Raw genomic sequence first — 23,282 nt, forward strand, 5'->3', positions numbered from 1 at the left:
TATAATGACACTATGGTTCATTTTCATTGAAGATATTCAAATGTTCAATGTTTTTATAACAGATACACTGCATAAATAAAGAAATAAAAATCTATAGGAGTGTATTTTAAAACTTTTAACAACTGAAATATTTAAAAGATTGTTTCACTTGGTAATTATGAATGAAAGACATTACACACAAAATCTCTTTTTTTTTTTTTTTTTTTTTTTTTTTTTTTTCCTTTTTCACCCAATTTGGAATGCCCAATTCCCAGTGCACTTTTAAGTCCTCGTGGTCGCGTAGTGATTCGCCTCAATCCGGGTGGCAGAGGATGAATCCCAGTTGCCTCCGCGTCTGAGACCATCAACCCGCGCATCTTATCACGTGGCTTGTTGAGCACGTTGCCACGGAGACATAGCGCGTGTGGAGGCTTCACGCTATCCACCGTGGTATCCGCGCTCAACTCACCACGCGCCCCACCGACAACGAACCACATTATAGCGACCACGAGGAGGTTACTCCATGTGACTCTACCATCCCTAGCAACCAGGCCAACTTGGTTGCTTAGGAGACCTGGATGGAGTCACTCAGCATGCCCTGGGATTCGAACTAGCAAGCTAGCGAACTCCAGGGGTGGTAGCCAGCTACCCAGGCCCCACAGTTTCTCTTTTAAAGAGAAAATAAGGTTTGGACTTCATAGTTTTACTTTTGTGCTCATCATCTAACAACTTAAGAGGCTTCAGAAGACATGACGATGTTTCCAGAAACCAACGATGCTCACTGGTTTTTACGGTGCATTGTGGGATTTTTTAGGGAGCGAACATTTCAGTGCACTGGGACAATTTTGCGAATGAGACAGCCCTAAAAAATGGCCAGCTCACTGATCAGTGCCCTGACTACTGAACTAGGGAGCTGATTGAGACACACCCCCAGCTTACACATAGATATCTTATTAGCAGCTGTTTCTATGGACCGCGATACATCGGCGCGTCCGCCATATTGAATAGGTCAAGAGCCGTCCATCAACACATGAATGCAAATTGACATATACAGTCTATTGTCTTTTCCAGCCAACTTTTTTTAAATGGACCAGAAGACACGTTTGGTGTTGTTGAAATAAAGTTTTTATTATTAACAAAAAATAAATAAGTATCAAAATTATGCTAAATTATTGACAAAAAAACAAAAAAAACAAAAAAAAACAAGAGGTGGTTCCTTGTTGCCACTACAAACGGCAATAAAATCCAACATTTGTAAACTGCAGAGCTTAAATCTCAGACTCATCCGTAATGTATTTAAAAATATGCATGTCTTTTTGCATATCCCCATTGGCAGTATTCCTGTGGAAGCCGGCTGCTTCTAGATCACTCTTTGATGACGGACACAACCTGACCATTTGATATTTACTGTCCAAAGTATCAGATCCTGTACCAGGTGTCTGCATGTATTCCCTCTCAGGAATATTCCTGGGGCTTTTGATTGGTTGCCTTCCACAGCACATAAATGGAGATATGTGACCCATGTACAGGTTCCATATCAGCAGACATCCCATCATAACTGACAGAATAGCCAGCGCCACTTGCATTACTATCCAGTTACTCTCACTTGTCTGACTTTGAGGAAGTGATGGAGGCTCTTCTAATTTATGGAAACCTGATGATGTTGTGTAGACTGATGATGTAGGATTGATTCTCACTGTAGTCTTTATTTTATCTGTTACATCTACTATTTGTTGTTGTTGTTGTAGGTCATAAATGGCCAGTGTTTGTGTGTATTGTCTTCCTTTGACCCATTCGACTGACATACAGATGTATTGTCCAGCATCAGCTGTTGTGGCATTATAGATAAGGATGCCATCACTATAGATGGTGTACTTCCTGTTGGAGTAGCGGAGCGGCTTTCCAGCAAAGTTCCAACTCACCTGGGCCAGATTAGAGTCTGGTCGGCACAGCAGTCTGATGTTGTTTCCCAGCACCAGGGCAAGGATCTTTGGCTCCAGAGTAGCTAGCGTATGGGAACACAGATTTTAAACATGTTAAATGCAGCCTCGTACATCATAGTTAAAGGGATTGTTCACCCCAGAAATCTGTCATAATTTTATCACCATAATGTTCCAAACCCATATTATTTTTTGTCCTCTGTGGAACACAACATTAAATCTTTTGCAGAATGTCTTTGCTGCTCTTTTTCATACAACAGAAGTGGTTGGGTATTTTACTGTCAAAGGACCGTACACAAAGAACTAAAAACTGCTTGAAAGTACCATGAAATGGACTACTGCTAAGACTTTCAGTTCATAACTAGATAGGACAAATTTGTCAAGAAAAACTTTGGTGTTGGCTTGATAAAAGTTTGTCTGAAAGTTTAAACTAGTTTTAAAAGTTTGAAGTTTGATGGTTATACAGAAATTATAGTATAAGACAAACAGCCAGCTGGAAGGATGGATGGATGGATGGGCATGTCCACACTAATACGTTTTTGTTTGAAACACATCTTTTTCTCTACGTTTTGGCCTTCCGTCCACACTGAGACAGCGTTTTTGACAGCAAGAATTGAGCTTTTCGAAAATGCTCTTCCAAGTGGATAAATTTGTAAACGCCATCTTCGCGTTGTAGTGTGGACAGGGAAAATGGAGATATCTGAAAATGGTGACGTATTTGTTGTCGTGTGATGCAGTCATGTGATCCATTCACCCCAAAACAATCAAGATGGCGGCCCATGTTGTAGCACCATTGTTGTGCCTGATATACACTTTTATGGCATTGTCAAAGATAAATGTTACTTTGTAAAACCTTCACACTGCATTTCTTTAAAGCTGATGGGAAGTTTACTCGAAATTGCTGTCCGGCGTCAGAACGCAAGGAAATTTGCGTATAGACCATATATGTACGGAATGGCAATTTTTTGCATGCACAGTAAGGGGATTTAAGAGGGGTTTGTTTACATTAAAATTTTTTGACAGTTGGAGTTTGAAATAACAAGCATTCCAGTGACCCGTATGAACATTCCGTCAATGTAAGTCCATGGAATTTTTCGGATTTTTCAGTCCGATCAGTTAGAAAATACATAGCATACTATAGACCTTTTTCACACTCCGGGTTTTGGAATGCAGAAGTAAACATTTGCAGGGTAAACTTCGACAGCGGTGAATGGGAGTGAATGGGAGATCACAGCAAATGTTATTTTCACTTACCCATTTGCTCCAAGAGCAAAAGAAAAAATCCACTATTACATTTGAATGACTTTCCAGAAGAGGAAAAAAATAGAGAGTGGTGGATTAAGCAAGTCAGATGGGAGAAGATGCCAAATTTACTGTCACTCTCTCAGCAGCTATAATAGAAACCCTCTCACAACTGTGGTAATTCTTTTTTAAAAACTAATTCCAGGGTAATATAACACAAAGCAGAATTTTATGTGCAAGATTTACCCTGATAAATAAGGTGGAAATGCGTCACCACAGTCTGTGAAAAAGGTCTACTCCAGAACAGTCTGAAGGTCTGTGCCAAGTCTGGTGGATGTAGCTTGAAAGCTGTAGGAGTTAAGTGTTCGAATTGTTGATCTTGGTTTAGAGTTTTTGAAAAAAGCCTAAACCAATTTTGTAAGTTAACAATATGTTGGCTTTGTCGAGTCAAAATAATGTAAATTTTGTTCTCAATTCCTCAACACAAACCTACCACATAGCATCAGAGGAACTGGAATATAGTGCACAAGTTGTATGGACTACTTTCTTTGAATTGTCCACTTTAAGTATATAAAAAAGAGCAGTGTGAACATTCTGTTAAATTTCTCCTTTGTGTTCCACAGAAGAAAGAAAATCAATGAGTAAACAGATTTTCAATTTTTGGTGAACCATTCCTTTGATGTTCAAAAAAAAATAAAACATAAATAAGTACCTGTTGTTGGGCACCGAGTGGCATCCCCATCTTTCAGACTTTGTATCAAATCCCTAAAATACAAGACATTGGATGCTAGCAATCATTATATATGTTGATATGGATACCAAGATCTGAGCCCAAGAGAGCTCAGATATGAAAAACAATGGTCAATATGAGATTCTGTTTGTGTATATGTCTTACACTCCTGCATCCTTAGATTCTCTGGGTAATCGCGAACACTTTTGAGCCTTGAGGTCCCAGGTGCAGTAAGGGTCTCTGGCCAGCACACAGTCCAGACAGGAAGAATAGCGACTGCAGTTGCTCACGGGCATCTGAACAACCCCAGACGCAGAGCCTGCATACAACTGAGACAAACACATATGGGACAAAACTGTTAACTGCACAACTAAATATTCCTCCACTTCAATATTGACAATTAGAATCATTACAGTAATTGTCATGCAATCAAATGAGTGAAATTACTAATTATTTGTTTACTAATTTGTCATTTTGCTGACCAAAAGCGACTTATCCAAAGTGATTTATGGCACTCTTTTGTGTTCCGCAGAAGCCGGAAAATCTTATGAAGTTGGGGCATCAGAGTGAATAAATGATGACAGAATTTTCATTTATGGATGAACTAATCTGGAATATTGCTTTAACTACAGCACACTGTATGGATGAACTGGATAGTTCTTAGTACCTGATTCTGGTAGAGACGGAGTACGTCTATCGGCTCAGCGTTCTCAAACAGTTTTACTTCTTCAATGATGTGCATTTCTCCATCATAGTTCACTGCTTTCTGTACATAACCGTTTTCTGAAGGAAAGCAGAAATATTAGGCTTACATTGAACTTTACTCTCAGTAAGTTTTTGTATATGTTGAGCTGGCAATTGTCTTGGACTTGGATACTGACATCTAGCATCATGGATGCAGCATCATGCAGATGTTTTCAGTTACTAATGGCATTGCAGAATGCACTATTAACAGTAAGCCATGATTAATGTATTCCGCAAGATACTAAGATAAATTCGGCTGAACAAGTGATCTCAACATGTCGGCCACAATGAGGCAAGCCACTCCATGTAGAATAGATCAATAAATCTTCTATTAGGCTACTGATAACACTGAATTTTTATCTCATGAAAGAGTACATGATTTTTTATATAATTTGTAAAAGTACAAGTTTTACGTGTAATGATGGAAAAATACAGTGCACCTTTAAGAGTGTTATTTCAAAGTATCACTTGATATCAAAACACAAACACTATCCGACTTAAAAATAAACAAATTCTATGTTTCAATGGACTGAATATAAGTCTTAAGAACGTCTCTTTAAAGAGAGCTTATTGCAAGGTACAATTAACATTCCAGAAAATGACTGTTTACACACACACACACACCCTCTAACTGACTGTTAACAGCTGATCTGCCCTACAGGATAATGGGAAAATCTCACCTGTGCCGACAAACATCACAGGATAGAGCTGTCCATCCAGAGCAGTTAGGTGGTCGACAACAAGTCGGGTCAAAAGTGGTCCTCTCTTGACCAGCAGAGGCTTGCCCGTGATTGGACGGACAGCGTCATCCATAAGAGGCCGGTCTCGGATGAACTGTAGCGTTTTATCAGGGAGGTCCAGTGACCGCTTTATTCCCAAACTCCTCGCTGCGTTATTGATGCACTGTGCAAGATGAGCATTGGAAGAGCAAAATAAGACTTACATGGACATTTTTGCTCTGTATTTTGGTATATGTACCCTTGCAGAAAAGTGCCATGGTGTTATTACCATTAAAATTCTCTATAGGTAAACATACTAAATAGCATGTTTGTTTGTTTTTTGTGTGTGTGTACACTACTGTGATGGTAATACCATGATATTTTTTGAAGTACCATTAAACCTTCCTATTCTGTTCGGTCATTTTTGACTGAAATCTATTTTTCCGATGTAATAAAAATGGTTTTGTTTATCTGAGCAGCGTAAGACTTAGTGACTATTCCTCCACCTGCCATCTGAACACTTTTTTTCACAAACACTTTTTTTTTTTTTTTTACTTGATTTAAACGTCTAAGTGGTCATAAAAAAAATAAATAAATAAATAAAAACGACATCTTTGCTGTTTGCGGTCAAAATTGACCGACCATAGGAAATGAATGGGAATTTTTTAATTTGTCAAATAAAATATATAAATCAGCCTCAGTGCAGAAAAAACACACACAGAAATGAAGGGGTGAGACTTAACTACATGCAAAGTGCTAAACTTGATTTTCAAGTCATGTTGTTTTTCTTTTTTTACCAGATGGCAGCAATCTGCCATCAATACAGGACACATTGTCATATTTTCTTCTTTTTTTATCTAGGTTTTTACTGTAGAGAAGTTACATAAATGTGCTAATTTGCATATGCAAATGAATGGTGAAATCAAGAAAATGATATGTAAATAAGATCTAAAAAAACATAAAATCCCAAAATAAGTAAATAATTTTATTGTTTTTACTTCAGGGCAAAAGAAATATTATCTTTTCTTAAAAAACAGAGGAAAAAAAAAAGAAGTTACACCTGTACTGTGTCTGGTCAAAAATGACTGCAAACAGCAAAGAAAGCAGCCCCATTTGATCAGAATAGGAGAGTTAAATACCATGGTTTATGAATATGCTAATTACATAAATATGAGCAAGTATGCAAGACCATAATTGACAACTTACAGCTCCTGGTCGAGGGACAGGAAGTTCTCCGTTGTACATGACCCACTTCACGTCAGATGTTTCCACATTTACCGCTGTCTTAAATTTGCCACGAGAGAATGCCTCACTGATATCCGTCACATTATACGCACATACTGTCGATGACTGATCTGTTGAGCTCCTACAAACACACACAAACAGATTCAAATAAAATAAATAAAGCATGACAAAAGTAACAAGACAAAGTAAAATCTGCTTAAAATCACATTTTGAGTTAGTTTTAATGTGAATGATCAGACCAGAATTCATTTTTGATCACTTAATCCCCATGTGAGGAACTATCTGGAATTCACTATATAGTCTAAGATGCTTTATAGTTTTATAAAGTCAAGAATGGATGATGGAAGAATCAGAGTGAAGATTTGTGACTCCAAACGACTCAAAACTTACGACTGAGAGTTGAAGACAGCGTAAAAGACACTTTTTCTCCATTTCTTGTGGTGGACATGGAAGACGTCCTGTATGATGTATGGCAGGCTAGGCTCAAAGAAAGTGCAGTCCAGATGCGCCTTCACGAAAGAAGTCCATTTCCTCTGGAGAGTCCTTTGGCCACCCATGTCACCCTGCACAATAGATACTAAGTCAGTATAAGCTCAGCAAATACAGGGCTAAACATGCTAAATCCTTCAACACATACTATTAATGCTCTGATTGTTAATGCTGTAAAGCCACAGAGCCAAGCTAAATACAAGCAAAAAGACCACACACTGCTGAGCTAAGCTGTGGCCATAAACTCTAAGGCTTGGTTACTCTTTATGTCAGCTGTGAAGGAATAAATAAAATGTAACCTTGCAGACTCTGGCAACGCGCGACACCACAAGCTTGTTGTAGAAGTCGTACTCTATGGCGTTCTCACTAAAGAACATGTAGATCTTGTCATCGTCACCTTCGGGACTGTCCTCGCTTTCTGGGACCACGTCCATGTAGATGAAATTTGGCTCTTGAGTGAACAGAGAAAGAAGATGTTTGTCTCAAATTTGTCTGGCAAACTCCAGAAAGGACTTTACAACACCAAAAAAGCATCATAGAAGAAGTCCATATGACTCGTGTGCTATATTTGCTATATAAGTTATCTGAAGCTATACAATAGCTTTGCGTGATAAGTCGTTATTCACTGAAAAATATGGCACAAGTTGGACGTCAATGACATTAAACATCATTGGTTCTCAGTTGTCTTGTGACCAAAGTCATTGACGTCAGACCTGACTCAACACATCTAACGCCACCACATTGAATTTGAAAGCTACAGTGGAAGGCAAGATGATCGGTAAATAATGAGTGTTTTTTTACTTATACTTTGTTTTTCTGCATTCCGGATCGCGCCCGGTCGACCGCATTGCCCTTCAAAGTATACCCTTTTTACTGCGAGGGAATACGAACATGATCGATGCATGCGCACTTGTGATTCTCTTTTTGTCAGTGGTCGTTTTGTAAAAAAATTCAAGGGGGATGGTGTTGTCAAACTTTCTTTGCACCTTGAATACATGAGAGTTTAAACAACTTCGTCATTAATTTCAAAAATGTTTTAAAAAAAAACGTTTAAGGTAAAACAAATTTTTTTAATAAATATTATGCATTTTTTAGTCAAAAATGTCAAGAAGTTTTCACAGGGTTCCACCACATGACTTGAACAAAATGTTCCTTTTCATAAAAATGTCAAAATGAATATCAGATGTTTTTTTTAAACTTCACACTCAGTCTTGAGGGTCTAAAGGTGTTATGCTCTGTTTCGTGGTTTCTATGGTCAACATGTGACTCCAGCCAGGTCTCCTAAGCAACCAAATTGGCCCGGTTGCTAGGGAGGGTAGAGTCACATGGGGCAACCTTCTCGTGGTCGGAATTAGTGGTTCTCGCTCTCAATGGGGCGCGTGGTAAGTTGTGCATGGATCGCGGAGAGTAGGATGAGCCTCCACATGCTGTGAGTCTCCGCGGTGTCATGCACAACGGGCCACGTGATAAGATGCATGGATTGGCTGTCTCAGAAGCGGAGGCAACTGCGACTTGTCCTCCGCCACCCAGATTGAGGCGAGTAACCATGCCACCACGAGAACCTACTAAGTAGTGGGAATTGGGCATTACAAATTGGGGAAAAAAGGGGATACATTTTTTTTTTTTTTAAAGATTTGATTGGAGGATTTCACCTATAGAAATCTGGCAACCTCACACATGTCGAAATAAAATTTTGACCTGTTAATTGCAGTTATTTATAGTCTGTTATTTATCAGACGTAGAGAATTAAATATTTTACTTGCATGATTAGTTCTAAGTAATACATGACACAATTAATATAAAGGGGATGGGAAGGGGGGATGGTGGTTTTACAAGGGGGATGGCTTTTTGGTATTTCTTACAACAAGGGGGATGGCATCCCCTCGCATCCTCCCTCAACTGGAGCCCTGCTGTAAGTACAGTCAACGGCTGCACACAGATGAGGACTGTGCACTTGTCGAGAAAATTTGGGCAGCACGTGGACAGTCCCCGCAGACTGTGCTGATGACAAAATTTGCATCACACCTACTGTGCGTGGAGCGATCAGCCACACGGACATCCAAAGTATACTTTGGGCTTTACTACAACAGCCTGCAATTAGTCTTTGTTTCCTGGAGAAAACCTATTGCTTTGTCATAACTTCTGACCTTTTCTGTTAAAAGACAGACATACCATTGAGCCAAGAGCTCTTAAACACTGTACGCAGTGTAATGGGAGAGGTGCGCAGTATAACCGGCTCAGAACCCAGGAAGTTAAAGGATGTGGCCGAATATAGGTCTTGATCTGTAGCAAAATACACAAGAAATTTCATGATTTCAGGTTTTAATAAGACTTATAGTGAAAGCATGAAAACAACTTTTGATGAAGCCAAATATTTTGTAGATTTAAAGCATTTGTATTATTATCTCTTAATATTACAAGTGAATTCATAGTAAAAAATGGGGAAAGGGATAGGTACACGTCAGTCTGGATTCAAATCCCCCTTTCCCACATTAGCATCACAGCTCAAATGTATGCTATGCCAAAAAAATATGAAGTATTAAACACATTCTGTGTGAAAGTCCATGAAGTAATACATACCAACCATGACGGAGGAATATCTCTGGAAGGGATCGAAAGGACATTTCCCCCTCCCATCCTCGTGTTTTCCCTCCAGTTTCAGCTGTCCATCACTGTACGTCTGTTCAAACAAACACAATAAACAGACTAGTGTCTCTAGTTATCTTGTTTTTAATAGAGCGACTTGTTGGAACACATGAAACCAGATGTTCCTAATCCCATTCCAGGATGGAAGTAAAAAGTGAAAGTAAAAGTACCATGGTACATTTTTGTAAGAGTAATTACAGAGCAAAAAGTTTTATTTGTTGTTTTCTTCAAAATAACCTTCATTTTTCCACACTATGGACAAAAGAAACCAATCTTTTTTTATATATTCAGACTAGTATTTCACTGTCGCTATTGTTCTACTGGTCACGTCACTTACTATGTAATCGCAGGTGGGGCTAAATGCGTTAGTTCCACACACGTACATCACACTGTCGTTCACTTGATGCAGCATTCGTACGTAATTATGACAATCAATCTGAAAGGAAAATCATTCATACTGGTGTCAATACAATCAAATTATGATAAAACACAGCAAAAGACAGTATAAATAGTTAGACTACTATGTGATCAACAACCTCCATTCTAAAGAGTATTAACATTGTGACTGCATGCATGTGAGGAAGTTATAGCAGGACATTCATACTCACATCAGGATGTTTTCCTTTGGAGGAACACTCCTTTTGTTTCTCCTCTGTGACTTTCCAAAGAACCTGATGGTTGGAGTAAAAGCAATTAATACAAACCATACAGACATGCCATTTTGAAATAGAGTCAAAGAATTGTGTTATTGCCTTGTCAAGAGATAACAGGGAAGGAATTCAAACTTTACCTTAGACTTGGCAACCGAGATATCATTTATGTCAAGGGCATAGATGGCCTCTCTTGCCCCCAACATCAGCAAGCCCAAATCCTCCCTAATCAGCATTGTGGAGTAATTCCAAATAGCTTCCTCTTTAAACATGACTGCATGGTTTTCTAAGTGGGACATAAACATCAGTGCATGTAGAATACAAGTGAACTTTCCATTTATCTTTGAATAATTAACACAAGCATTACATACAAAAGAAAAAACAATCATATTACATATAGCACTGCATCAACCGAAAATGCAGTCCCCTAACATTAAACAATGTGTTATTCATTTATTATCAATTTTCAATTTAAATTAATAACTTAAATGTATATATATATATATATATATTTTTTTTTTTTGTAAATTATCAATTTAAATGTCACAATTTTAAGGGGTCATATGACAGACTGATCTCACGGGAAAATCGGTTACAAGAGGTTAAATGTTTTTGTCTTCTAAAATCAGTCTATGCTATCCAAATGTCTGAACTGCCCCCAGAGGCAGAAGTTGGATCTACAGTCATGCGTATGCGCAACAGTACTAGGGCCAGCTTCTCGCCATGTGCATAAAGGCTCAGTGTTCCCCCTATTCGGTAGTGGTGCATTGCCGCTGCTAAATTATGAGCATTGCTGCTGAAATTTTGCATGGTTCGTTAATATTCTTGACCCAACGTAACAATTACTAGGTATTTTAGGATAGGATCGTGAACAGCAGGAAAAGAACAATGCCATGGTTCTCCCTACACTACATTTTTTTTTCCGGATGCCCAAGTGAAATTTGGGACCGCAAATGTAAAAATCTGAGGCAAATTTAATGCTAATCTCAAGTTTGGCTCTTTATACGCAACAAATATGCTTCTCATTTGCAACACGACATTTTCGCTGTTCGATTGAAGTCAGGTTTTCGCACGAGTTTGTTATGAGCCAATGATCTGCTCTGCTCTGTATCTTTGGAGCGCATGCATCGGGCGCGGGCCAGATACCTTCTAAGTTACAAAGTTAGCAGCACAATGGATAACGCGACAATCCCATATCCATTCTATGGGCGGTACATTGGCGAGGAGACCAGAAGCCGTTTTATTTTAATGGATGTCTATGGAGAGATGCTTCAGTGTGCTGAATAAACTGCTTTTGTGAGGAAACAGCTAATCACTTAATGTCTACTAAACTTAAACATGTTTTACACTAATCAGTCCTTTTTGAATGAACTACAGGTGCATCTCAATAAATTAGAATGTCATGGAAAAGTTCATTTATTTCAGTAATTCAACTCAAATTGTGAAACTCGTGTATTATATAAATTCAGTGCACACAGACTGAAGTAGTTTAAGTCTTTGGTTCTTTTAATTGTGATGATTTTGGCTCACATTTAACAAAAACCCACCAATTCACTATCTCAAAAAATTCAACTCAACTAATCAACTCAAAACACCTGCAAAGGTTTCCTGAGCCTTCAAAATGGTCTCTCAGTTTGGTTCACTAGGCTACACAATCATGGGGAAGACTGCTGATCTGACAGCTGTCCAGAAGACAATCACTGACACCCTTCACAAGGAGGGTAAGCCACAAACATTCATTGCCAAAGAAGCTGGCTGTTCACAGAGTGCCGTATCCAAGCATGTTAACAGAAAGTTGAGTGGAAGGAAAAAGTGTGGAAGAAAAAGATGCACAACCATCCGAGAGAACCGCAGCCTTATGAGGATTGTCAAGCAAAATCGATTCAAGAATTTGGGTGAACTTCACAAGGAATGGACTGAGGCTGGGGTCAAGGCATCAAGAGCCACCACACAAAGACATGTCAAGGAATTTGGCTACAGTTGTCGTATTCCTCTTGTTAAGCCACTCCTGAACCACAGACAACGTCAGAGGCGTCTTACCTGGGCTAAGGAGAAGAAGAACTGGACTGTTGCCCAGTGGTCCAAAGTCCTCTTTTCAGATGAGAGCAAGTTTTGTATTTCATTTGGAAACCAAGGTCCTAGAGTCTGGAGGAAGGGTGGAGAAGCTCATAGCCCAAGTTGCTTGAAGTCCAGTGTTAAGTTTCCACAGTCTGTGATGATTTGGGGTGCAATGTCATCTGCTGGTGTTGGTCCATTGTGTTTTTTGAAAACCAAAGTCACTGCACCCGTTTACCAAGAAATTTTGGAGCACGTCATGCTTCCTTCTGCTGACCAGCTTTTTAAAGATGCTGATTTCATTTTCCAGCAGGATTTGGCACCTGCCCACACTGCCAAAAGCACCAAAAGTTGGTTAAATGACCATGGTGTTGGTGTGCTTGACTGGCCAGCAAACTCACCAGACCTGAACCCCATAGAGAATCTATGGGGTATTGTCAAGAGGAAAATGAGAAACAAGAGACCAAAAAATGCAGATGAGCTGAAGGCCACTGTCAAAGAAACCTGGGCTTCCATACCACCTCAGCAGTGCCACAAACTGATCACCTCCATGCCACGCCGAATTGAGGCAGTAATTAAAGCAAAAGGAGCCCCTACCAAGTATTGAGTACATATACAGTAAATGAACATACTTTCCAGAAGGCCAACAATTCACTAAAAATGTTTTTTTTTATTGGTCTTATGATGTATTCTAATTTTTTGAGATAGTGAATTGGTGGGTTTTTGTTAAATGTGAGCTAAAATCATCACAATTAAAAGAACCAAAGACTTAAACTACTTCAGTCTGTGTGCATTGAATTTATTTAATACACGAGTTTCACAATTTGAGTTGAATTACTGAAATAAATGAACTTTTCCACGACATTCTAATTTATTGAGATGCACCTGTATGTGTGGAGTTTAATATAATAAAATAGCTGTTTTATAAGAGAAAACACAGACAATTTTGCGACAGGTAGGTGTCAATTTACGGCTCTTCCCATTCATTTGTATAGTATTCGCAAAGGTGACGTACTGTCATAACACGCTAGTTGATTATTACACTCTCTCGTATGGTAAAAACGCAGAGGTTGTTAAATCAGTATAAAAGATCTCTGCGTGGACTTCCCTCGATTTCGCGGTGCAGACCACAAAACTAATGCAACCCATTTGAATTCTAGAGAGAATTTTCTAGTTTAAAGCACTATGGAGAAGGTCAGACTTCTCAAACAGTAGACAGCCCCGACATGCTAAACAGCACTGAGGAAAAGAGCAACATTGCACAATGCCCCAAATTAACGTTTTTTTCAAAATAAACATTATCATCCTTACTAAAAAGTATCACGATTTTACAGTAGTAAACTTAACTGTGATATTTTGACAAACATTTTATAGTTTCATATTAAATAATTTTTAGGTAGAATCTATTAGACCTCATTTTTATTACATTTGAGGCAGTTGAAGTTAAAGTTTCTTTTTTTTTATTTATTGCCTCCACTTCTGAGACCAGCAGTCCGTGCATCTTATCACGTGGCTCGCAGTGCATGACACTGTGGAGTCTCACAACATGTGGAGGTTCATACTAAACGCCACGATCCATGCACAACTTACCACACGCCCCATTGAGAGCGAGAACCACTAAACGCAACCACGAGAAGGTTACCCCATGTGACTCTACCCTCCCTAGCAACCAGGCCAATTTGGTTGCTTAGGAGACCTGGCTGGAGTCACTCAGCACACCCTGGATTCGAACTCGCGACTCTAGGGGTGGTAGTCAGCGTCAATACTCGCTGAGCTTCCCAGGCCCCCTTAAGTTAAAGTTTCTAAATGTGTTCCAGCTACTATTTTTTTTTTTTTTTAAATAAGGGAATTCCCAGCTAATATAGGGAAGTTGGCAACCCTTAACAGTTCTCCCTTGAGCGTTTAAATATTTTGTTTTGAACAAAGTAAATTCTTTGAATGGATGTGACACGAAAGGCACAGTGCATCAGATTTTCGGAAACATTTGGGTAGTAAATCCATTAATGTAAAAGACATAGCAGCAAAACATGACCCATTTAATCAGGGTCAGAAAGAGGGTGGAAAATATCCAGGGATTACTCTGTAATTTACTGTGAAATGCTAGTATTTACTGTATATTGTAGGTCATAGCTGTACACATTAATCAATAAAGGAGAATTTTACCTTCATATGTGATGGTTTTTCGGGGAGTCCAATTCAGACTGCTGCGTACAGTGTAGGCACACGCCAAGAGGATGCTATGGAGTACAGTCAGGAACAACAGAGGAAAATACATGGTTCCCCACTTGATCACTTAGAAAATCTAAAAACGAACTATCACTAATGTTAAATAAAGAAAATCGTAGTCTCAATCATGTTTTGCCATGTTGGATTGCGTTATGTCGGTGTAAGTTTCCAACATATGCATTTGTCGTTTATGTGTTCACGTAGGTAAGGGTGGTATTCCATGGCGCCGTGATGCTGAAGGTGTAGAAATCAAACTCTTTCACTGTTTCGTCTACATCTGTGAAGAAAAACAATTAAACACAGATTTAGCATTAGTATTACATTCTGTCCATTATCTCTCATTTCAAAATACTATTCCTCACCGAACAAAGTTACTAAGACAAATATCATTCATTTGATTTTTTTCTAAACATGAAGATTCACCTGAAGGCCTGTTCCTGCAGGAAGCATGCTGAACAATGGATTTAATCTAAATCCCCTCTTACCCATGTTCCTCAGTCAATCAGAAAAGAAAACTCATAGACTACACAACAGCTTATAGCTCCTTTACCTAAACAGTGTTCAAAATACTGTGTTTAAAGCTCACAGTTCTACAGTGACTCATTGTTTTTCCACCAAAACAGTCGGTGCACTGACAGGTCACAGTAATAATGTGCTCTCTGGCGGTTGAAAACAAAAAACATGGTCCCTTTTCCCTCCCAATTTGGGCTGGATGAATGTAGTGTCTTAAAATGAGACAGGCTGGGGCACGCAGAGGATCAGCGTGTGAAGATATCTGAAATTGTTGATGCCTTAAGGTAAAAACTTGCAGCTTAACACAGCTGCCTGTTTGCATGAGGCTATGTGCAATAATTCGCATTGTTTGACATATTTGAAATGTTTAGAATGCACATTGCGCACGTTGAACGGAGTTGCGCAACAACAGAAGTTTAAAAATTAAAAAAAATATGTTAAGTGTACGCTATATGCTTTGGTGCAAGCATATCAAAAGTTTATAATACCATTTTATAAGTCAGTTAAGAAAATGCTTATTGCTATCTAATAGCCTATTAGTTTTATTTAGAACAAGCAGAATGAATATTTCCACATTTAATCGTCCACCATTTTAAGTTGCTGAAAGTTGCAGTTATCAAATGAAAAAGTACGAGAAAGTAACTGTAAAAATGAATACAAATGTTTTTGTGTGTTACAGATTTGACTGCTTTGCCTAATGAAATGTCCCAACAGTTGTACTCTGGTTAGTCAACATTGAGCAACAAGGGAAATCAAATGAATCATTCAGTTCACCTCTCTACAGGCACTGTCGGATGGCGGTTTTACTGTTACTCATGCCTCATAAAAAGTGTGTAATTCAAACGAATCATTGCTGAGTAAGACCTTATCAGACTAGCCTCTCCCACCTGTTCATGTTCTCACATGACTGATAGAACAGTATCGGAGATCCAAGACTTGCCTTATAACTGATATACAGAAAATTATTTTCTGGTGCGCTTGCCCCATAGACTTCCTTTGTAAGGACATTGTTGTCAACGAATATTTTTCTGTTTTTACAAATTGAGGTAAACGAGGTAGCCTACAAATGAAGGCAAAATAATTTTTTGGTGTGCTTGCCCCATAGACTTTCTTTGTAAGCGCATTACTGTCAATGCATTTTTGTTTGTTTTTACAAATTGAGGTAAATGAGGTACAAATTGAGGTAAAATTATTTTCTGTTGCACTTACCCCATAGACTTTCTTTGTAAGCACATTACTGTCAAGGCATTTTTGTCTGTTTTAACAAATTGAGGTAAATGAGGTACAAATTGAGGTAAAATTATTTTCTGTTGCACTTACCCCATAGACTTTCTTTGTAAGCACATTACTGTCAAGGCATTTTTGTCTGTTTTAACAAATTGAGGTAAATGAGGTACAAATTGAGGTAAAATTATTTTCTGGTGCACTTACCCCATAGACTTTCTTTGTAAGCGCATTACTGTCAATGCATTTTTGTTTGTTTTTACAAATTGAGGTAAATGAGGTACAAATTGAGGTAAAATTATTTTCTGTTGCACTTACCCCATAGACTTTCTTTGTAAGCACATTACTGTCAAGGCATTTTTGTCTGTTTTAACAAATTGAGGTAAATGAGGTACAAATTGAGGTAAAATTATTTTCTGGTGCACTTACCCCATAGACTTTCTTTGTAAGCACATTACTGTCAAGGCATTTTTGTCTGTTTTAACAAATTGAGGTAAATGAGGTACAAATTGAGGTAAAATTATTTTCTGGTGCACTTGCCCCATAGACTTTCTTTGTAAGCGCATTACTGTCAACTAATTTTGTTTTTGTTTCTTCAAATTCAGGTAAATGAGGTACAAATTGAGGCAAATTATTTTCTGTTGCGCTTACAACAAAAGCCTTTCTTTTTTCCTGCCAATACATTTTTGTCTGTTTTTACAACTGAGGTAAATGAGGTACAAATTGTAAGTGCATTACTGTCAACACATTTTTTTTGTTTTTAAAAATATAGGCAAAATTATTTTCTGTTGTGCTTACCCCATAGACTTTCTTTGTAAGCACATTACTGTCAAGGCATTTATGTTTGTTTTTACAAATTGAGGTAAAATTATTTTCTGGTGCACTTGCCCCATAGACTTTCTATGTAAGCACATTACTGTCAACTAATTTTGTTTTTGTTTTTACAAATTCAGGTAAGTGAGGTACAAATTGAGGCAGATTATTTTCTGTTGCGCTTACCCCCATAGACTTTCTTTTCAAGCACATTACTGTCAATGCATTTTTGTTTGTTTTTACAAATTGAGGCAAAATTATTTTCTTTTGCGCTTACCCCATAGACTTTGTTTTTACAAACTGAGATAAATGAGGTACAAATTGAGGCAAAATTATTTTCTGTTGCACTTACCCCATAGACTTTCTTTGTAAGCACATTACTGTCAAGGCATTTTTGTTTGTTTTTACAAATTGAGGTAAGTAAGGTAAAACTTGTAAGTGCATTAATGTCAACACATTTTTGTCTGTTTTACAAATTGAGGTAAATGAGGTAAAAAATGTAGGCAAAATTATTTTCTGGTGCACTTGCCCCATAGATTTCCTTTGTAAAAGCATTACTGTCAACATATTTCTGTCTGTTTTTACAAATTGAGGTAAATGAAGGTATAAATTGAGGTAAAACATATTTCTGTGGTAATCGAATGACACAGCATGCCATTAAATACTGTCAACACAGCGTAAATTGTGTGCTTTAAACCAGAGTATTCTTTCATGTGAAATGGGCACTTTGAAAGAGAGCGTTAAGAAGTAGCTAACTAGCTATATCAATACTATTGTGTAAAGATGGTACAATGAACCATCGAAAGCACATTACACCACCTACACCAGGGCTATTCAATTGGCGGCCCACGGGCCAATTCCGGCCCGTTTGAAATTTTCAGTGGTCCGCCTGAGGTTGTCAGTTGTCTAAGGGGTTGTTCACACTGAACTTGTTTTGTGTCTGTTCATGTTGTTTTTCAATTGTTTTCCTATGTAAACTTGAGCTAGATGCACGTTGCGCCACTTCTCAATTTTTTTTACAGTGTCTTGTGCAAGAGTACCATGTTTTTTAGACTCTTTCAGAGGTTGTGCTACGGATTATCTTATCCGTCATTTTGACGGAATGGAAAGATTAAAGAACTAAAATCATGGACGACTGATAAGCGTGAGTTTGGAGAAACAGAAAATTTCTGTTCATTAATTTGGTCAAGAAAACATTATTTGAAAAGTCTAAATCATTGCATATCGTGATGAGGAGGAGGGCGGGGCCGGGCTGTGACTATGCATGCCCAGCCCCCGCCCTCCTCCTCCTCCTCCTCACATATATATAACAAACTTACATTTGGGCAACGCTGGATGCAACTTCACCAACAATAACAAACTATCAGTCTTAATTATTCTCTCTGTTACCCTGATAGCACAGGTACATCACCCAGACGTCTATTTGATATGTGTGTTTACATCTGGAAGATGTATTTTTTAGGTTGTTTGCTCATCTGCAATACATCTAAAAGATGTTTCCTCTCAGATGTCAATAAGACATTCAGCAGATGTCTTTGAGATGTTTATGATAAAGAATGTTTGTAAATATGATCTTTTTAAGATGTTTAACAGATGTTAATTAGATTATGATGCTTTCCAGATGAAAAGATCTAAAACAGACATCTCAGAGACGTACATGTGCTATCTGGGTATGGATCAATTTTGAAAGCACTTTTTATTTTAGTTTTTAGTTTTTCTGCTTGAAAATTGTTCTCGTGGAAAAAAAGAAGTTAAAGCCATGAACACAGGCATTTTATTTATATAGTAAACAAATATTATAGACCTACTACAACATGATATCTGGTAGAAACTTTATGTTAAAAGATTTTTTTTCTAACTGGCCCACTTGTCGATGAAGTTGGTTTGCCCTGACCTACACTTTAAGGACATTACAAAGGTTAGTTTGTCAAGTCTTTTTGCAAATTCTTTCATCAGTAATGCCTCTCTCAAGTATAAATAATGGCCTATTTAGCTAACTGAACAGTACAATAGGCTGTACTGATATACTTTGCTTATCATATTTCAGGCAATGTGATTTGATGAACAGTGTTACGATTATTCAGGCTGAAATAAAGTCTGTGATTCATTAACCAGCAGAGACGGAAGGTCAAGAGAAAAGAGCCTGTGAGAGGGAGCCGCTTTGACTCTGACACTTCATGTGTCACACATTATGTTGTGAAACACTTTTACGTTAAAAACACACCCAGTTCATGGGGTTAGGCCTTTGCTGGATCAATTCACCAAAACAAAAAGGTTTTATTATTAAGAATGCACTTTAAATGGAAGTTAAAAGGTGTTCATCAGCCAAAGGTTACAGCTCTTTGTAAAAACTTTCAAAGAGTGTGTGGATGGCACTACAGACTGTAGTTCACTAAAGTGCTGGAGTGTGTATATGTATGCTATTAAGACCTAGATAAACACATGGGCGTGAAAACAGGCAACATTCCCTTCTTGCGTTCAGGCAAGTCGGAGCAAGACTTCAGACCAGTTGAGTTAGTCTCAACTGTGTTCTTGGTGATCTGTCACTCATACAGTGGCTCCAAAAAGTATTTAGACACGTCAGCCACAGTGTATTAATGTAATTGCATTAGATAACAAAATATCAAACCAAATTGCTTGGTTTGATATTTTATAATCTAATGCAATGGCATGCTTATATTTTTATCTGTTAAAACTTAAAGCTTAAGTTTCCATGGGGTATTTTTAATTGCCATTCCTTTCATCTTACCTTTCTTTCTATATCAATACATTTAAAAGTAATGTCATTATTTTACTAAAACCTCTGACACCACATCACAGTAAAAGCATGATACACATGGTTTAATAGCTAGAAGAAACCAATATAGGTCACACCTTAGACACTCAACACAAGCAAATGCAATATCTATATTTTGAGAAGCACATAGTGCCTAATGTCCAGTAGTAGCCTATCCCAGTTGAAGTAACATAAATAGCTACTTCTTTCATACATCACTTAAATTAGACTAAACAAATATTATGTGGACTCTCCCAAAACATTAACTCACCAGATTTGTGACAATGTGCTCATTGGACGGCTGAAGAAATGTCAATCCTCACAAAACTGTGCCTTCAGCAGCCTCGCATTGGGAATGATCATTAGCACTCCAGCGCTAAGTCTGACTGGAGGCGTGGGTGTGTTTCAGTCAACGCACACCTGAGGAACACCGTGTGTGTGACGTCAGACCACTAATTATCTTGCCAAGCGCTTGAGGCTTATTGGAGAGACCCTGTGTACTTACACTTTTCCTACAGGTCATTACTGAATGTTTGTAAGATTTTCTATTTCAGTAAAATAAGGGAAAAAAGCTTGAAGTCCTTTATCACTAAACATTTTTGTTCCTGCCCATTAAGTGGTGATATTCACGAAGCATGCGAAATGGCAAAAACAAAAGAAGAATGTGAAAGTGAAAGTGGGGATTGATCGTGAAAAAAGGACTTAATATTGAACTGTTTCTCACCCACACCTATTATATTGCTTCTGAAGACATGGATTTAACCACTGGAGTCTTATGGACTACTTTTATGCTGCCTTTATGTGATTTTTGTAGCTTCAAAGTTCTAACCAACATTTACTTGCATTGTATGGATCTACAAAGCTGAGATATTCTACTAAAAATTATTTAATTTGTGTTCAGCAGAAGAAAGAATGTCATACACATCTGGGATGGCATGAAGGTGATTAATTGATGACAGAATTTTCATTTTTGGGTGAACTAAACTTTTATATATTTTGTGTTAATAAAGCATAGTTCTGGGAAGTTAAGGGGGACACCACGTCGGATCTCGCCTAGGGCGCCAAGTAAGCCAGAACTGCCACTGGTCCCTGGCCCCTGGGTGTTTACACCACTGCCTGGTCTACCCTCTCAACCTGCCTGTTGGCTGTGCAGTACATCAGCCTTCCTTACCTGCCTCTGAAAGTTTCCTCCTGGTCCCTGGTCTGTGAGCGTCCTCAGCCCTTGCAGACTGTTTTATTTGCTGCTCTTGATATAAATAAACTGCTTGTTTTCTGTTAACCTGCATTTAAGTCCTCATCCCTCACTAGGCCCTGATGCATGATTCTTCAGAATCATGTCAAATTTGCAAAAAATGATGAAAATCGAATGTTTACTTTAGGTGTTCTATAGGCTTTTGGATAAACTGGACTACACCCATTTTTATTAACCTTTTATAGCCATGACAAATACAAAGTTCAACTTTTTTTATTATATTTTTTTATTATTACAGCAGAGAGGCACTGATCTGATACCTGGATCTGAATCGACTCTGATAAATAGTTTTTAACCAGATCGGGGATCGGTCCAAGCCCGATCCAAATCTAATACTGTGAGTTAGTCATGGTCGATAATGTTAAGCTCCAAAAAGACAGAAAAATATTAATCCGTTCCACATGGTGTAAACTTTTTAAAAAAACACTGGTATCAGATCAGGACTGGTATCGGTAGATACTGAGATTTCAGGATTGAGAGAGAAAATGGTATTGGTGCATCCCTAATAATTATTGATTTAGGCTATCAAAGATTCTTCCTGTACAGGTTTTGTAGACGTCAAATGAAAAAGCCAGGACTAATTTGCAAAAGTAGTTTTTTTTTTCATCTTGAATATTTAACAAATGATTTGTTTGACATCCATTGTTCTAAAAGCAAAGTTGTTCTCTATCATATGATATTAATAATGTGTGTCTGTGTAAAACAGAATATACAACCATTTACCCGCACGTTAAATGTGATAGCGCCTCCCGGTGTTGCTTTTTTTTTTTTCAAATTTTGAACAGACCTCTGGGGCCATGAGTCAAATAGGCCCACGGAGCTTTGTTCTGATCTGCATTTGTCAACCTTGTTTAATAGCTACTGAAATTTGATTGGTTGATGGTGGCCATGTTTTTCAAGATATGCTGCTGTCCTCATAGACCTTGATGGCACCTTGGAAAAAGACAAAATTTGAAGTTGATCAGACCAAGGGTCCCATAGTTAGAGCTATTTTTAGGTTTGTCATTGGGATAGTGCCACAAAGTGGACAAAGTGCACAATTTTTTAATGTTTCCTCAGTATGGGGGCCTGCGTAGCTCAGCGAGTACTGATGCTGACTACCACCCCTGGAGTCACGAGTTCAAGTCCAGGGCATGCTGAGTGACTCCAGCCAGGTCTCCTAAGCAACCAAATTGGGAGGGTAAAGTCACATGGGGTAACCTCCTCATGGTCATGATTAGTGGTTCTCGCTCTCAATGGGGCGCGTGGTAAGTTGTGCGTGAATCGCCGAGAGTAGCGTGAGCCTCCACATGTTAAGTCTCTGCGGTGTCATGCACATCGAGCCACGTGATAAGATGCGCGAATTGACGGTCTCAGAAGCGGAGGCAACTGAGACTTGTCCTCCTGAGGTGAGTAACTACTACTAAGTAGTGGAAATTGGGCATTCCAAATTGGAAGAAATTTTATTTATTTTCCTCAGTATGACTCATATTGGCCTAAATTTGGTTAAAATATCTCATTCCGTTTAAGAATTATAACCATTTAAACAAAAGTGGCCACACCTACTTCTTATGTTTTGGCATACCGTCGCAACGTTGAATCTATAGTTAATATATTGTAAGTGCTGTAAGCAATTTTTTTTTTTTTTCTGGAATGGTTTGCAGATGTTCCTACTCCCAGAAAGATATCACTGAAATAAGTGTCATAAGATATCTCACTGTCTCTGACAGCACTAGACTGCGTAAACCAATAACAAAAATACGACTGCAGGCCGTTGTTTAACGATATATTAAGATTCATAAGTCAGTTGACGGCGCTATTTTGGTGCTGTTGTGTTTGACAACCCTCAAGGGGGCATGTCTAATTCAACAGCACAGTCTCGTGTAAATTCCAGAAAGGCTAAAATCGGAGATACATTTTGTTTGCCTTGAGCCAAAAATCAGTCACTCGAGTCTGACATCCAGTACCAAAATGGATAATTTTCTTGTTTTGTTCACTGAAGCAACCCCAAATGGCCGATTGGGACAAGTTCTTGAAGCAGAATAGCGAGCAATAGTACT

General features: G+C 38.3%; 1 protein-coding gene across 1 annotated transcript; it reads right to left on the bottom strand.

Annotated features, from left to right (window-relative positions):
• Nucleotides 1–1,093: 1,093 nt before the first annotated feature.
• On the bottom strand, nucleotides 1,094–20,375 carry LOC127438545 (semaphorin-4E-like). The gene is made up of 15 exons (XM_051694187.1): nucleotides 20,263–20,375; nucleotides 14,603–14,942; nucleotides 10,525–10,670; nucleotides 10,343–10,405; nucleotides 10,072–10,170; nucleotides 9,669–9,768; nucleotides 9,261–9,371; nucleotides 7,388–7,539; nucleotides 6,990–7,162; nucleotides 6,561–6,720; nucleotides 5,316–5,538; nucleotides 4,559–4,674; nucleotides 4,057–4,220; nucleotides 3,874–3,926; nucleotides 1,094–1,984 (listed from the first exon to the last, which is right to left on the bottom strand). Exons 2-15 carry the CDS (start codon nucleotides 14,712–14,714, stop codon nucleotides 1,248–1,250), a joined length of 2,409 nt encoding a protein of 802 aa, XP_051550147.1. The 5' UTR covers nucleotides 14,715–14,942; nucleotides 20,263–20,375; the 3' UTR covers nucleotides 1,094–1,247.
• Between the last annotated feature and the right edge of the window lie 2,907 nt (nucleotides 20,376–23,282).

This window comes from Myxocyprinus asiaticus, chromosome 49 (assembly GCF_019703515.2).
Source record: "Myxocyprinus asiaticus isolate MX2 ecotype Aquarium Trade chromosome 49, UBuf_Myxa_2, whole genome shotgun sequence".
Lineage (NCBI taxonomy): Eukaryota > Metazoa > Chordata > Actinopteri > Cypriniformes > Catostomidae > Myxocyprinus > Myxocyprinus asiaticus.

What these genes read in the sequence shown, in the direction of transcription:
- LOC127438545 (XM_051694187.1), bottom strand. Translation starts at nt 14,714, where the DNA reads ATGTATTTTCCTCTGTTGTTCCTGACTGTACTCCATAGCATCCTCTTG. An exon ending in CTGTCCCTCGACCAGGAGCT is followed by an intron (nt 5,539 to 6,560) that starts GTAAGTTGTCAA and finishes CATCTTGCACAG; the next exon opens with TGCATCAATAACGCAGCGAG. An exon ending in TGTGATGTTTGTCGGCACAG is followed by an intron (nt 4,675 to 5,315) that starts GTGAGATTTTCC and finishes GCTTTCCTTCAG; the next exon opens with AAAACGGTTATGTACAGAAA.